This window comes from Parasteatoda tepidariorum, chromosome 9 (assembly GCF_043381705.1).
Source record: "Parasteatoda tepidariorum isolate YZ-2023 chromosome 9, CAS_Ptep_4.0, whole genome shotgun sequence".
NCBI lineage: Eukaryota > Metazoa > Arthropoda > Arachnida > Araneae > Theridiidae > Parasteatoda > Parasteatoda tepidariorum.
In genome coordinates this window covers 6,505,878-6,523,321 of record NC_092212.1, presented here as the reverse complement: position 1 = coordinate 6,523,321, position 17,444 = coordinate 6,505,878, and the positions used below count along the sequence as shown (strand labels likewise).

The window sequence follows — 17,444 nt, the reverse complement described above, 5'->3', positions numbered from 1 at the left end:
AGTTAGCGGCGCTTCGCGCCGAATACTGATCTACTATACATTTCCAACATTCCAACGTCCACGCTGCAGCAGACGTCTACGAATTGATAAAGCACACAATGAAACACCTGTAGCTATTGACCACCGTGCTGCCAGTTGTCAAGAGGGAGCCGTACGGTCCGTTAGCGCAGCGCCAAACAGGTGTCTACCATCGCGAGCAGACGTGACATTTCGGGGTCTACTCCCTGTATATAAAACTTTGTATATAAAACTGGTCTGAAGTATTTAAAAGATCATGCTAATTTTTTTTTACCTCATGTTTAAAACAATACGAGCAGATGGGATTCTAGTATTCAGTTAAAACCTTATTAGTTTCATAAAAAAGAGGTTATATATTTACCTATGTCAAAAATTTTCCCTCATAAGGAAAACGGCATAAACATTGAGCTCCATTACTGAAGACAATGCACTTTCCACCATTTTTGCAGGAAATATTTGCACACGGATATGAAAAGATGACTTTGGAATATTTATTATTCTTAAAATGTATCACATAATAACAATGAATATTACTGAGTATTCCAAACGCCATAACAAAAAATATGTAAAGCAGAAAGAAGAAAAGCTTGCAGAAGACATTTTTTTAAAAGAGAGAAAAATAAGTTAACTCTTTATTGTATTAAATATAATTTAGCTTCAATAGTTCTTTCAATGATCGATAAATTGATATTTAAAGCACGTTTAGGCAAAAAGGGGAGAAAATCGCATTTTTCCAAAGGAAATATTTTCTGATTTTTACATACAACAGTTCCTCAATGTTTCTAAATACTTAGGTCATAAATTTCCAGCATATTTTTTTTACTATTGCTGGCGTTCTGAAACTAGAAATGATGTCATATTTTATATTACGTGAAATCTAAAGATTAATGATTTGTATTTTCTTCAAACTTTTCCTTGTGGGTCAAAGGAAATCGGCTGCCTCTTTTTAACACTACGACAACTTTCATATTAGACTGGGGTTTTCACCGTTCTAAATAAAAGTTAAAAAGATTTGCAAATTTGATTTTCTGATAGCAGGAATTTCCTATTCAAAAAGGCCACTTTATTTTTTTAGTATAGGATTTTTTATCGATGTATTTTCTTTTTACATTAATCTAGAATGATGATCAAAATATATATAAACGATCAGGGTTTTTTTCTGTTTTTTTTTTTGCTACATATTTTTTAAACACATAAGTGCAGAAGGAATTCCAGTATTCATTAAAATTCTTAATATTTCAATTAAAATGAAGTTTGTATATTTACCTATTTCACATAATTTTCCTTCATCAGGGAAACGGCATAAATATTGAGCTCCATTACTATGGACAACGCACTTCCCGCCATTTCTGCAAGAAACATTTCTACATAGATCTCTATCTGAAAAAAAAACACTTGTGCATTCATAATTTTCGAAATATTAAACATTATAACAATGATCATTAAACTTTATTTCAAGGAACCGTAAATGAAAGAAAAAAATTATCTGAACTCCTTAAGATGCCTTTTTTATAATACCGCTTTTCTTTTAAACCGATAAGAGCAGAGAGAAATCTATTATTCAGTCAAAACCTTATATCTTTAAACGAGGGTATATATTTACCTATTTCACATAACTTTCCTTCATCAGGGAAACGGCATAAACATCGAGCTCTCTTGTTACCGGCAACACACTTTCCGCCATTTCTGCAAAAAATATTTGAACATGGATCTGAAAAGATAACAATGAAACACTTTATATTTAAAATGTTTTAAATTATAACAATGAACATTAACTTTAATCCAAGGACCTAACATATTCTTATGTACGAAGAAAAAAACGAAAGCTTGTTTAATGCATTTTATTTATTTATTTATTTGAAAGAAGGAAAAAAAAGAAGGTAAACTCTTTATAATATTAGACATTTTTTAGATTAAATACTTTTATTAATATTCAATAGGTCAATATTTTAAAAATCGTTGAGACAAAAACAAAAGAAGAGTTGTTCTTATCCAAAGGAATTATTATTCGGTTTTTAATTGTTCGGTTTTTAACTGTTCCTCAGATTCGTTTCGAAATATTTAGTTGCGTTATACGTATAATTTCTGAATTTTTTTTCCCCTAACAAGACGTAGAAACAGATAATTGTGAAACTTGAAAATCCGTTAGTTTTTTACAAAATAAAGATTTTGCCAAAAATTTTTAAAATGTGACTCTTTATTATACTGCCAAATTTAATAAAAAGAAACAACTCTTCTATTTATTCTTCGTAAAAAATTCATAATACTAGCAATAATTTCAGCACATTAGAGGATTTGACTACCACGGTTTAACAACACTGGCGTTCTTAAACTAAACTTAGTGTAATGTTTTTAAAGAAAGTGAGTATTAAAAATGAAATATTTTATTAGCTTTAAGTACTCACTTAAAACCTTTTTTTTTGGTTAAAAAAAATTGCCTATGCATTTTAAATATTTTATAGATCATTACAACTACTGTTATCTATGATGGAGTTAGTATTAATCATATTTTTTCATAGCGGTGTATTTTCTTTATTATTATTCGGTGTATTTTCTGTAAACATAAACTTGAGGTCTGAAGTATAAGGTATATGATCTGATTTCTAAGCCAATAAGAAACAAGAAAGAAAGAACTCTTATATTCAGTTTAAATCATATAAGCTTGTATAACAAGAGCTTCATGTATTTACCTATTTCACAAAGTTTGCCCTCGTAAGAGAAGCGGCATAAACACTGAGCACCATTTTTACTGTTTCTGCCCCATCCGCCATTTCTACAAGAAATATTTCTACATAGAAAAAAAAAAGAATTCTGTATCTGTATTTAAAATAAATGGAAAAAAAATGTTAATTCATTTTCTTTAAAATGATTAAAATTATAACATTGAACATCCAATCTTATTTCGAGGGTCCATGACATATCTCAGAGTTCAGAGTCTTCTTATCCAGTAGTCCCCAACCACCAAGCTGCAGACCGGTATCGGTCTATTTATTAAATGGTACCGAGCAACACAAGGAACAATTAAATTATTTCCATTTTATTTTCTTTGGTGAATTTCTCTTGGTTTTGTTTGACTTCTCATAAACGAGAATTTAAACTAGAGTTGAGGGGTAACAACAGATTGTAATTCTGATCAGAACGAAAGAGTGGTCAATCGCCAATTCTGTACTCCCAGAGGTATAATTTAGTTAAAATTATTAAGTGAAACAATCAACGCAACGGGCCAAAGTAAAGTTATCAAGCGTTTACTGGGCCGCAACGGTAAAAAGGTTTAGGAGCACTGATATATTTTATCAAGAGATTAATATAAATTGGTGCTCTCAAATGCATAAGCGCTTAGACTTTTTTTTCCGTCACAATATTTTTGATATCATAAAGAAATAAGGGGAAACTCTCACATTCAGTTTGAAACACTAGCTTCGATAACAATGGTTTGATATATTTACCTATTTCGCAAAATTTTCCCTCGTATGGAAAACGGCTTAAACATTGAGCACCAATTCTACTGACTATACACCTTACGCCATTTCTACAGGAAATATTTCTACATAGATCTAGAAAAATCATATTTGAACATTCATTATTTCAAAATGTTTTTCATTATAACGTTAAATATTAAATCTTATTCGAAGTAACAGTGACGTATTTATTTATGAAACTTAACTTCTGCATCTAATAACTTTTGTAATAAATTAACTATTAACTTTTTGCAAAAAATTGAAAACAAAATTAGATTTTCCTTCCTTGCATAAGACATAGTTTAGCTTCAATACTTTTTTTCAGTGTTCAATAAGTAATTATTTTATGAACTTTGAGAAAATATAGTTTAGTTAAAAAAATCTCATTTTTCAAAGTGAGATTTTTTTGATTCCTAACTCCAAACAGAGTCTTAGTTTTGTGTTCAGGCAGGTACAATATACTACGGGGAAATTTAAAAAAGACAACGCAAAGTTCTTCCGGGATTCCATACTTTCGAGAAATGTGGCTTGACAACTGTTTTCATTCTAAAGCTAATGCTATGAACGCTAGAACAGAAATTCAAAAAAGTAATAAAACAAAAAATTTTTCGAAAAAATATTTTTTTCAAAATATGTAGCTTACCGTACAAAGATGCCAAATATATAAAAATCTCAATTTTGAATCTTTTGTCGCTTTCGTTGATTCCGGAAAAAAAATCAAAGGCTAATATTTTATCCTGATCACATTCCATCGGCCATACGCCCCGCTCTTCAAGGACATGATGTTCCTGTGCCTTTTCCTACAACTGAATTGCCAGTCATCTCTTCAGACATGGAACATCCAGAAGTTCAAGGATCTCCGATATTGAATATAAGTCATTAGACACCGGTTCGCCTCAGCCCTTTTCTCACGTTGAACTAAATGATCTGACTAGAGATCTGGGCCCTTCGAAAGAGGCAGTTGAATAATGGTTAGTCTCCAGACTGAAGGAAAAAACTTATTGGCCAAGGGAACATCTTTTTATTGGTACAAGAATCAAGAAAAAGAACTTATTAAGTAATCTGATGAAAAGGAGAACTTTGTCTATTGTTCTGATGTTCCTGGATTGATGAGCAAATTTAAAGTTATCTACGATAAACATGAGTGGAGGCTGTTTATAGATTCATCTAACGGAAGCCTCAAAGCTGCCCTTCTTCGTCATGGGAGCCAGTATGCATCTGTACCAGTTAAACACTCGGTTAATATAAAAGAATGCTGCGAAGACCTGGTTCTAGTCTTGGACAAAATAAAATATATAGACCATTTGCAATGATATGAAAGTTATATCCATGCTTCTTGCTCAACATGGTGGATTTACAAAGTTCTCCTGTTTCATTTGTGTGTGTGACAGCCATGAAAAAACTCAACATCGGGTCAAAAAAGAATCGCCGAAAAGACAAAATCTTGACCCAGGCTTCAAGAATGTAATTCGAAACAGTTTAGTTGATCCAAAAAAAGTATTGTTACCGCCTCTAAATATAAAGTTAGGTGTAATGAAGCTGTTTGTCAAGGCTGTTCCAAAAGATGGTGATTGCTTCAAATAAATGTGGAAAAGTTTCTAGGTTTATCCCAAGCTAGGTTGATAGAGGTATTCTTTGTTGGTCCAAATATCCACAAACTCATTAAGGATAAAGATTTTGAGATCAACATGACAATAACGAAAACAGAACCTTGGGTTGACTTAAAAGATGTCGACAGTAAATTTTTGGTTTACTACAAGGATCCTGACTGTAAAGGATATTGAATGCAGGACAAATTTAACACTTTGGATTGCTCCATGAGTGTAAAAATGCATATCTTTCACTCGCGTGTGGACTTTTCCCTCGAAAATGTAGGAGCAGTCAGCGAAGAACAAGGTGAAATATTCCATCAAGATATCAAAGATATCTTGATGAAACATTTCACCTTAGCTTTAATATCAAGGAAGATGGGACAAGAACATGCCCACCCACTACTGTTAGATATTAAACTGAGATAGGTCTGAGATTAAACGTAGAAGAAGATAATTAAAAATAAGTATCAGGGGAAAACGAGTATATACTTATGTAGAAACTGTTTTCTTCTGTTTTGTTTTTTGTGTCAAGCTTTCATGTACACAAAGACAATATTTGCTATTCTTGGTCAATCGTCAATTTTGCGTAAGTTACCTGTAAATTAAAATGCTATGATGGTGATTTCCTTCTAGAAACTGATGTCAAAAGTTTAAACTCAAGGAACTTGTTTTTCTCTCGACCAGAGGTAACTTGTGCAATCTAGCAACAGTATTTTCCATTCATTTTAATCTATAAAAAATTAACCAGTAGCTCAAAAATTAGTTTACCTTCACAAGATTTAATTTTACATAGATTGAAATAAATAAAGATGACAGCTACTAAATAGTACATGCTCAAATGTTTGAGAAAATTCTTTTCCAAATAGAAATTTAGTGAAAACATCGATATCGATTTTACAAAACTTTCTGACGTGATGGTGGAAAATGAAGGTCATTTTCGAAATCAGGGCATCAAATAACATATAAATCAACAAAATCTGCTCTTGTATTTTTCAAAAACTTCAATTTGCAGGCTTGTGTAATTTGATTAGTATTCTAATTCAACTATTTAATTGCGATCCTTAGCCACTGCTGACTATTTTACTAATTACAAGCACTTTAGGTTTTCTAAATTGTTTCTTTTATGCGACATTTTAATGCCCATTTAATTATTTCAGAATTTTACAATGATGTCCAAAGATATTGAGATAAAAAGGAGAAAGAACAAAGTAAGGAAAGGAGGAAAAAACCAAATTGCTGCTGCTCTAAAATGTATAGGCTTTATACTGTGCGTTACAGGTTTCTCCTATCAAGTCTCCGAATTCATGGTGCGATTTTACAGTCATCCCACAGTTTTAAACATCGATATCAATGAAACACCAAAATTCGTAAGACCTGCCCTAACGTTCTGTAATCTGAATCCGTAAGTATGATTATACTTCTATTTTGCGGACCTATGTACTTATTATACCTAAGAAGGGTAAATGAGTAGAAGCTTAAATGCTTCTGCTGTGCGTAAAAATAAAGCTAAAAAAATTGCATTAGAAAACAATAATGCTAAATAGAATTATTGCTTTCCAATGTTTTTTTTCTTTTTTTTTTTGAAGCTGAATTCAATCTGTTCAAGGACGAGTCAACTAGACCAATAGTTACAATATGAAATTGTTGTCTTGTCAAGTGAGGAATTTTTTCCTGTGAATTACTTTAAGCTTCTTATAACGAACTCGAATTCGACTTGATGGGATAAAAAAGTTGGAACCAATATTTTTTATATGCATAAAAAAAGTATTTATTTTCTGCTTATTTTCTTAATGTCAGAAAAAAACTTATTCTGCTGATAATTTTTACAACTATACATAATTGAAGGGTAAGCAGCAATCAAAAATTTTAAAGTTATATATATACATATATCTGTAATAAAGACAAAAAAAGATTAAAGTAAAGAGACAAAACAAGGAAAATGATACAAAGATTTTAAAAAGGAGAATAAAAAAAAATTATTAAAAAATGTTTCTAAAATAACACATTCTTTTTTAAAATTCAAAAAAAAAAATGGAAAATAAATTAAAATAAGAAAATTATATACTACTTATTTTTTTCGGAAATAATTGTGTAAACTGATGATGAAATTATTTCTTTTTCTTATTTTCTTTTCTTTTTTTTTGTAATTTTGAGAAAAATCTTCAATTTGTGAATATTTCTTAATAACAGTTTTTGATATTTTTTTTCTTTTCTCTTCAAAGATCCCCTCAGGGGGTTTACCTTCTTTATGTAGACACTGGGAGTAACGCGCCCGAGGTACCCTAGTGATCTGTCCTCTCTTCGTTTTCCTCTCTTTTTTCCTACTTTTCCCTTTCTCTTCAACCTTGTCGTGGTTGCCTAATTTACTGGCGAAGATTTTTCGTTTATGTTCGCTTACCATCCTGTTGTAACGGACAAGACGGGAAGACACCACCCACGCGTTCGCCGTGCGTGGAGTCCCGTCTTCCTGGAATCAGGTTCCTAGGAGATCCAGGTACCCCAACACACTGTGCTTCAGATTAACGGGAGGTGCATATAGGGCTTTGTGCATCAAAAGGATAGTCACGAACATCATCTGTTGGTTAGGGTCAAGCACACTGTTACTACACTGGGAACCTCGATAAGGGGGAGACCGCTTCAGGGGTGACTACGGGCGTATAACTATTGGTCAGCTTCGGTGCAAGTAGCGTATTGATGTCAGAACCAATCTGTTACTTGCATCCCCTTTGTTGGTCTCCGTGGTGGGTGATGCCGCTCGTAGTCAAAGTGTTTGAAATTTTCTATGGTCAAATATGGAGAAAAGGTGTTTAGTTCCACACACCATAGCAAAACCAGCGCAACACCTTAGCACCGTGTGAATATGCTCGTTATTTAATATAGCATTGTTAAATTCCCTAGTTCCTATTACATGTGTTCTGCGTGTTTTACATGTGTTTGTATCTATTACATTGTACATATTACATGTGTCCTGGTGTTTTGTAAAACCCTGAACAGTACTTTGAAGTATCCATTTATCTATCTGAAGATAAAGAAAGCTTTCTAGATTGTCCTCTGGTAAATCAAGAGATCCTGTAAACCAACCAAACCACAACATAATCACCATAACACTTATTTCATGGAATTGTCGCAATAAATTTACTGATATCACAGATATAGTCGCTCGATATCAACCTACATGCATTTAATTCCAAGAAACACTCTCCTGGATCACTAACCCTAGAGATATTCACTTGTTATGGGGACATGGAGCACTTTGTAACCCGAAAGATTTAACATGCACCAGTCACCATTTACTACATGGGGAGTCGTCGGCCCGCTGGATTCGAACCCCCGTTCTCACATACGTGAGTTCAGCACTCTGCCTACCAGGCTGTCCCCTTCATTATCTGTGAAATGCATAATACATGAATTTTAGTAGCTTTCAGATTTGTAAATGATGATTTCTTTTATTATAGATTTCGCCGAAGCACATATTGTAATGAGAATCTCGTCAACTGTGAAAAGCCAGAAAATATTCAGCAGTTCTGTTCAGACAAGCCTCATTATTGCAGACAGAAGAAGAACATGTCTGACTTTCGGGTTGGTTAAAACTTTAATTATTTTCCCATACTTAAACTGAAGCATATTCCATAGTTTCTTTAAATAGAATAGATTAATTGAGTCTAATTTCTATCTTACTCGTGTAAGCTCCTTTGAATTTAAATGAATAAAAAAGATGGTTTTTTAAAAATTAAATGAAGAAATACAGAAAACGGAGCTTATATTACACATTAATGTGTCGAATTAATTAATCACATTAATGTGTCGAAAGTTAGAATAACCATTTTTCGGAGAGTGGCCCACTGCGAGACAAGAAAAGAGTTCTTGAAGACTTTCACTATGATGATGTGGTTCGCTGAATCCTGTGTCGTGGTCAGCTGCGCTACACTACGCGATAGAGCGAACTGCCCGATCAAGGTGTCTCCACTGATTCTCGATTTGGTTCGGTTTGCCTCGATTTGGAAGTCTGAAGAGTATGGTAGTCAAGAGAGACTGATAAATTTATCCTGGTGCAGACCTGCCAACCTTAGAAAGAAAAAAAGCGGGAGACTCTTTCTGTATCACGACATAGCGCAATATTGAAAACTAAACCTGAGTCACACTTCCTACAAGAAGTTAATTTCAAAATATATTGTTTACATTACATAAAATAGACCACAATAAGATTCTGACACTGACTAATAATTCTTACTATAAAATATAAGGTTCTATAGAATTATATTAAAACATATCTTTTGATTTTTTCAAATTTAGGAAGAAGTTCAAAACTAACAAAATATGTCAATAATGAATACAATACTTTATAAATGTATTTCTTAATTTTTTTTAATTGCTACTGTTTTAAAACTGCAGATGTTGCTGATTTAGCATTATTTAAAAAAAACTGGCATCTATAGAAAGTGAAAAAACATTTTGCCTAATGGTGTCCAAGATATCTTCGACTTTGCGATTTCATTGGTTATTGCTGCTGTTTTGGTTCACACTCACCGTAATTTTTAGTGATGTTGCTATGGGGCAAAATTTTTCTATATAAATGCCCAGCGTGATTTAAAGCAGTGGTGCGCAAACTTTTTTCAACTGCGACCCCTTTAGTAGAGAGAAAATTTTTGGCGACCCCTAGAGATAGATGTTCACAAATACGATGTATATTTCGCGCATTTCTTTCGTTTCATGGAATAAAAACATCATCATATTTGACTCATATTAATTTTATTTATAATTTTAAGAAAATACCTTTTGTATAACACAAAAATCAGTAAATTGCCCTTTAATGAGATGTATGTGGCTGCAAGTTTCTAATTATCTCATCGATGTTTGGATGTATATTGCTAATTGCAATTCGCATATCATCTTCAGGGTTTAAACGCGAGCGGTATTTAGTTTTTATTGAAACTAGTTTGCTAAATCCAGTTTCACATAAATACGTTGATGCAAATTGTATTAACACTCTGATGGCATTCTTGCATAAGACGGGATATTATTTTTCCACGGATAGCCAAAATTTTTGGCAAGGCTGTGTCTTAAATTGATTTCGAAGAGTATAATCACTAATTAGATCTATCAATTGCTCTTTCTCACTAATTTGAATAGTTGAACTGCATATGTCAAAGGAAAATGGATCACGAATCCTACCAAGATCGTTTTCAGGAAAATCCTCGAATCCTCTCGAAAAAATTTTCTTTAACTTGTCAATGTGATTGGAAATGTTGTTTTTAAATGTAAATATATCTATATTATTTTCCTTGATAAAATCGTTAAAGCTAGGGAATATGTCGGTGTTGTTTTTATTCAGTTCAGTTTGCCAGAGACTAAGCTAATTCTTAAAAGCTTGAATTTTACTGGCTGCAGTTATGATAGTTGAATTCTCACTCTGCAAGCTCAAATTTAAGTCGTTAAGTTTTTCGAAAATATCAACTAAATAGTTCAGCTTCCCTAGCCAAACTTCATTGATATAATAAATTACCAATCTATGTTTCTTTTCGATTAAAAACATGTGCACTTCATTTCTCAAATCAAATATCCGTCGTAGTATTTTCCCACGTGAAAGCCATCTGACTTCGGTGTGTAACAGTAATCTCTCATACGTTGAGCCCATCTCATTGCAAAGTATTGAAAAGAGACGGCTGTTGTGGCTCTTGCATTTAATGTAGTTAATTGAACTAACAACGTCTTGTAATACGTTGTGCAACTCTTCATCCAAATCTTTTGCAACAAGAGCTTGCCGATGAATCATACAGTGATTAAATACCATATGAAGCGCCACCTTCTGAATTAAGCCTCTCAGCCCTTTATTCGAACCTGTTAATGCTGCAGCACCATCAGTACAAACCGCAACACAGTTTGCCCAGGTAAGGGACTTTGTTTCAAAATATTCATTTAATACTTCGAATATTTTTTCTCCAGTTGTTTTTCCTTCCAAACTCTTGCAACATAAAAACGTTTCTGTTATATCTTCATTAAAAATAAACCTAACGTAAATAATTAGTTGTGACATTTTAGTAATATCGGTAATCTCGTCCAGTTGTAAAGCAAATGCAGATGAATTTTGTATGCTTTTTATGACTTCTGACTCGATATTTCGTGACATTTCGGAAATCCGCCGAGACACGGTATCTCTTGATAATGGTATTGTTTTTAGTTCGTTTCCATATTTATTGCCATGCATAATTGATGTCATCTTAGTTGCTGCAGGAAGGATAAGGGATTCTCCTATTGTATGGGGTTTCATTGTTTTTCCTATTAGATAAGAAACTTCTAAAGAAGCTCGTAATGCTTTCTGAGGTATTGCTGTAAATTTCTTTAAATGTGCACTTTGAATTTTCAGATTTTCAGCTCGTCTTTGAAAATCGGCATGTTTATTTTGAAGTTCTTTGTGTTTAGTTTCCAGGTGCCTTTTTAATTTAGCTGGTTTCATGCTCCCATTTGCTAATTTTTCGTTGCAAATATCGGGCGTTCTTCATCATCAATAACACAAAATGTAAAACCATACTTAATAAATTCCTCATTGTATTTTCTTATTTTTTTAGATCGGGCATATAGTTCAGTATTTTGCGACTCCTCATCAGTATTTGTTCGTTTGTTAGCTGAAGATGTAACTGGTGTACCTATTACCCATTTATCCATTATGAAGATAGGGGTTAAATTATTTAAACTAAAACAAAAAATATATAAAATTTTATCATTTTCTTCGAGAAATTCAATAAAATTAGCAGAGATCTTTCTCTAATGATAGTATATACCTGATAACAAAGAGTAGCAAAACCGGATAAAAATATAAAAACTCAAAATTACACTGTGTGGTTAAGTATTACTTTAATACTTATTAAATAAATGAGCAAGATCTAGCATCTCGCAAACGCATTTAATGACAACCTAACGAGATAAACAAGCACAAACTGAAACTAAACATAAATGCAAACTGAAACTAAAACTAAGCAGTTAATACACAGTCACAGTTAATCTGTCTGATGCCACATACACAACGTCACATGATAAAACTCGAGGATAAACTAAAACAATTGCAGGCCGACTGCTACATGCTTCAACTTCATGCGAACACTTCACATCTTCACTCTGACTATCAGATACACCGCGTACCTCGCCATCTAATTGGCTGATCACGGAAGCGAATTTTTGCCTTTTCCCTGCGGTTAACGTCTAGTCAAATAGGCGCTTTTCAGTAAAACTGACGTCCCGCAGTGGACTGATTGTTAAGACATGGTTCCCAGCAGATCACCGAAGTAAAGCATCACTGGCTGCGGTCAGTGTGCGGGTGGGTGACCACTTGGATCAGTCTGCGTGGGGACCGAGGGTGCGCGGTATTGGTCCTCGTTAAACTGTTCTACCGTAAAGTGCTCGACTTCGCGTGCAGGTCGTCGGGCAACCAAAGCGGGGGTGCCATCCCTTCTGCACAGGATCAAAATTGTGATGGCATGTTTCCGGATCATCCTCAAGGATGTTTCCCAGACCGTCGCCAATAGCCCATTGTGCAGCTCTAGTGTGACGTAAATGAACTACAACAACAACAGTAAAACTGGCGAATTACCGCGAAGAGGGAGCTATCTACAGGAGAGAAAAACTTGCGTCTTCACACTTTACATACATTACGCATTGCGGTCAAGAAAGAGTGGACAGCATGAAAATGCAATTAAACAGTCAGTGACGGCGCTTCACTCTTTATATGTTCACTGTATGGTATGCAGCATGCAGGGATAATGCATTTCATAAAAATTTGGCCACCCCCAAAAAACTTCTGGTGACCCCCACAGGGGTCGCGACCCCTAGTTTTCGCACCACTGATCTAAAGCACAAGTAGGGAAGGAAATTGCACAAATTGTTTTTTTCCCCTCTATCTTGCACTAAATAGAAAAAAGCAGGAGAAAACACCCTGAAGGCCTGAGGGCGAAGATTTGAGGCAAAAGCAGGCAGGGCTAAGGAGAATAGAAGGGCTGGTTCACTCCTTTGAAGTATCTCTCGCCGCGCCGATCCTCCGACGTCACTTTGGCGCAAAGCTCGCACTTTTACTTCAAGAACGGAGCGTTTGGCCTTACTTGCTCTAACTAATATTGAATCATTTCTTTTTGCGAGATATTCTAAGACATTTGTTATTTTCTATAATGACTTTCCTCAGTTTTTGCAGTGAATTTACAAGAATTTAAAACTATTATCGAAATGCCAGTTTGCGCGATTGCAACTTGCAAAAATTCTGATATAAAAACAAAAGGAAAAAGTATAATTTTTCGCGTGTTCCCTAAAGTAAATGAACAACTATGTAAAGAATGGATTCCGAAATGACACAGTTAATATANTTATTTCAAAATGATTTAAAAAACACTATTTATAAGTAGATTTTAATGGTTTAAAGAAGTTTAGTTAATTGTGCAAAAATGGTTACAGAAGCTTATTTTAAAGTTAAAACACGCAAAACAAATTTTCTTTGAATATTCCCAAATTATTTTTCTAGTCAAAAGCAGGAAGTAAATTTTAAACAGTCACATTTCTCTCTGGTTTAATACATTCAAAATTCCATCAAAATTAGGTGTTTTCACTGAATTTAAGATAGAATTCTTGTTCATTTTTTTTTTGCATTTCCTTCATTGTTTGTCTTTTTTTAAATGTTGTAGGAAAAAAATTAATTAATTTGCCTGAATATAAATGAACACAATTACAAGGGGGAATAATTGACTTTCAATTTTTTTCTGATGTAATTCAGAATATTCGAGACAATTAACTCGAAATAAGAAAAAACACATATCTCGTATTAAAGTCATTATCAATTTACCGCCGATATAAACTTTAACGTTTGTTTCGTTCTCTCTACTTTTATTAATAAAAAAAATATATATTGGACATCCATTTAATAAAAATGAATGTTTCTTTTTATCTTTTAGGTTAAGAGCGATCGTAGCTTCAGCTCTAAGAGCGGAGTGAACTAGCCCTTCTATTCTCTTTAGCCCTGAAAAGCAGGAGACTCCTGCTGAAAGCAGGAGAGTTGGCAGGTCTGCTGGTGCTATCCGAGCCACACACGTTCACTGCGGGCTGTATGACGTCCCGCTGGAAAATTCTATCATCCTAAAAATATTTACTTTAAAAAGCATCACGCTATATACACCGACGTCCATCTGTTCGATGGACCATGAAATGTGACTCATCAAAACAGCCACCTTTATCTCGCAGTGGATATCCAGTTTGCCATGCCAGGATGAATGTTCCATCCTTCTTTGTCTCCGAACATCAATCAACAGTTTTGCATTAATCAGGTGTCTGCTACAATGGCCCACAAGCACCAATATTTACTGAATCGTCGTTGAGACGACGCAGTTAGCAGCCCCTAGGCCAGTTGCTCAACTTGCACGTCAATTCAACCGAGTGCATCACCGTATCGGTTGTTCAGCTTTGTCATAGTTGGGCAGTCATGCACCACATTCGCCATGAGTTTGGATAGTTACATTTTGCTATGCACGATATATTTTTACCACGGTGGGTCACAAAAAGTTTACAGAGTTAGTCGTTTCGAAAATGCTTCCACCCTTGACCAGACAGCCAATGACCATGTCATTTTGGATGGCAGACAAATCACTGCGTTTCTACATTTACACGCAGATATAGCGATTTCGGACACACTTTATATACGTTCCACTACAATGTTCTGCCACCTGCCTTCGGCGTTTGGTTATTCCTCGATGAAGCCAAAAGTAGGCGGTGGTCATATTAATATGAGTGGACTGTGTAGGATCATTAATAAAACTCGGCAAAATGGCGAACATGCTGAAATCAAACATACAGACTCTCAAGTATAAGATTCCAGGAAACTTATGGGTCTGTACAACGTAATTGAAATAATGATCGGATTAAATCGAAGTCCAAAGCAGTATCCGGAAGCCAAAGAAGATCCAACTGAAATGAAATGTTCGGAGTAAATCCAGCTGACCCCCCCCCCCCCNCCCCCCCCCCGAATAATCTCAGACTGGATATCCCTACGGAAACGAAGTAGGGTCCTAGTGACTGTTGATTTGTAAAATTAAGCTTCACCAACAGACATAAAGTGTTTTGCGACGCCTACTTATGTTCACTTCTCTTTCGGTATCAGTATGATTTTAAACAATGTGATGTTTCTTAAAGCTGTACCAGGGGATGACCTATGATACCAATGGTACGTAGACGGTATCAGCGGACTTTATTACAGTTGTTTATAGCAGCCGATACAGCAAACTGATATATGTTTTGATAATAAGTTTTCCTGCAGCTTCTAAATTTTCCCATCACAATTTAAGTTTTTTGAATTTCGCGAGAAACCTACTATAGATTTTAAAGTATCTCATATTCGCAGTTGTACATAACAGAGAAGTTATCTAAAAAAACTAACTCTCTATTTTTAATTTTCTTATAGGTGCCTGAATATCACATATATTCAGAAATAAATGTCACAGAGCTTGAGAAATATGGTCAAATAGAAATTAGGAGATTCATGTTTGATATGCCGCAAGTATACTTTCTGAATGTTCCCTAATTAAAGTCGCTTTTCTTAAAGTTGACTGAAAATCAAACGGGTTCAAATCTCGCTCAGGGCATGGATGTTTTCTTCTGTGTGTTGTGAGTGATATGTGAATGTAGCCCACTCTACCCACGTCAAAATTTATGCTGGTACCAGCAACAAAAATATGCTAGTTTTTGCTATGTTTTGCTAGGTCTGCTGGATTTTCATGCTAGTATATGCTTTTTTATGCTTGCCAGCATCGCATGCTAGATACCTAGCATACATCGTACTAGCATGATAAGCTATGTACAAGTATCTCATGCTTATTAGCTGTTCAAGCTGGCTCCCTAGCATGGTAAGGTAGGTACCTTGACAAGCTATTATATGCTTTTTTATGCTTGCCAGCATCACATGCTGGATACCTAGCATACATCGTACTAGCATGATAAGCTAGGTACAAGCATCTCATGCTTATTAGCTGTTTAAGCTGGTTCCCTGGCATGGTAAGGTAGGTACCTTGGCAAGCTATTATATGCTTTTTTATGCTTGCCAGCATCACATGCTAGATACCTAGCATACATCGTACTAGCATGATAAGCTAGGTACAAGCATCTCATGCTTATTAGCTGTTTAAGTTGTCTCCCAAGCATGGAAAGGTAGATACCTTAACAATCTATTACATGCTTTTTTATACTTGCCAGCTTAATATGCTCTATACACAGCTTAAGCGAAAATAGCATTTTTTATTTTTATCAAATCCTTAGACCTTGTTATATTTATTTAAAGTAGGTCCCTAGAACTTATTTGGAATTTATTATGAAGATTATAAAATTGTTATTATGGAGAGTAAATAAATATAAAATTTGTAAAATGTAAGAATAAAAAATGCAAAACAGTTTTCTTCTTCATAAGGTCTCTTCCAGATGGTTATGTGTTAAATGTAAAAAAATTACAGACTTCCTCTTTAGTTTGAAAAAGCGGTAAAAACTGTTCCACTTTGTTGTTATCATTCCAAAAACATTGTTTGTGTACTTATTAAGTATCATATAAGGCAAAATTCAGGCATGATCATCAAAATTCAGACTTATAATAGCAACAAAAATATGCTGATTTAAAACTCATGCTGGAATAGCAAAAATTCCTAGCAACGGATGGTAGAATTCTCTTGCTGGAATAGCAAACATTCCTAGCAACCAATGGTAGAATTCTCATGCTGGAAAAGCAAAAATTCCTAGCAACCGATGCTAGAATTCTCTTGCTGGAAAAGCAAAAAATCCTAGCAAGTGATAGTCGTGATTGTTGCTAGACTAGCAAGATATTCCAGCAACACAAGCTGGTATCTGTAATAAAGTGTGCCAATACATACCATGACATGCTAGTAATTTTGCTGGTACCAGCAAATATTTTCGCTAGATCATGCTGGGGATTTTTTTTCTTCTTTTTTTGCTGGTATATTGCATTTCAAGCTTGTCTAGCAAATAAATAGCAAAAATTTTAACCTGAATCTAACTTTAATACTAGTTCATTATCGCTGGTATACATAATATATTTAAATTTGCTTCATTTAGAAATATTTTTGGGATTACATTCAAATTAAATATTGCATTCGCTATAATGTAACCAAAACATATTATTAACAAGGTTTTCTGGAAACATGAGGATGCTTAAGAACATAATAATGATATGGAATTTTTTTTCTCTTAATTTAGGTTTTCTAATCGAAATAGCCAGCATTTTCATATAGTTCTATTTGAGAAATTCTAACAGAGATTTAAATCAATACTATTATACATTTATAACTGAGTCATAAAAAATAATCAGCGAAATATAGAGCTTGACATTTATAGCCAAATGAATTTC

General features: G+C 34.1%; 1 protein-coding gene across 1 annotated transcript in view; it reads left to right on the top strand.

The window, feature by feature from the left end:
- LOC107453193 (uncharacterized) overlaps positions 1-15,617 on the top strand; it is a 43,957-nt gene extending 28,340 nt beyond the window's left edge. The window contains exons 2-4 of the mRNA XM_071185355.1: positions 6,226-6,470; positions 8,524-8,647; positions 15,498-15,617. Of these exons, the coding sequence (XP_071041456.1) occupies positions 6,226-6,470; positions 8,524-8,647; positions 15,498-15,617 (489 nt within the window). The remainder of the gene's footprint in view (positions 1-6,225; positions 6,471-8,523; positions 8,648-15,497) is intronic.
- Positions 15,618-17,444: the final 1,827 nt, after the last annotated feature.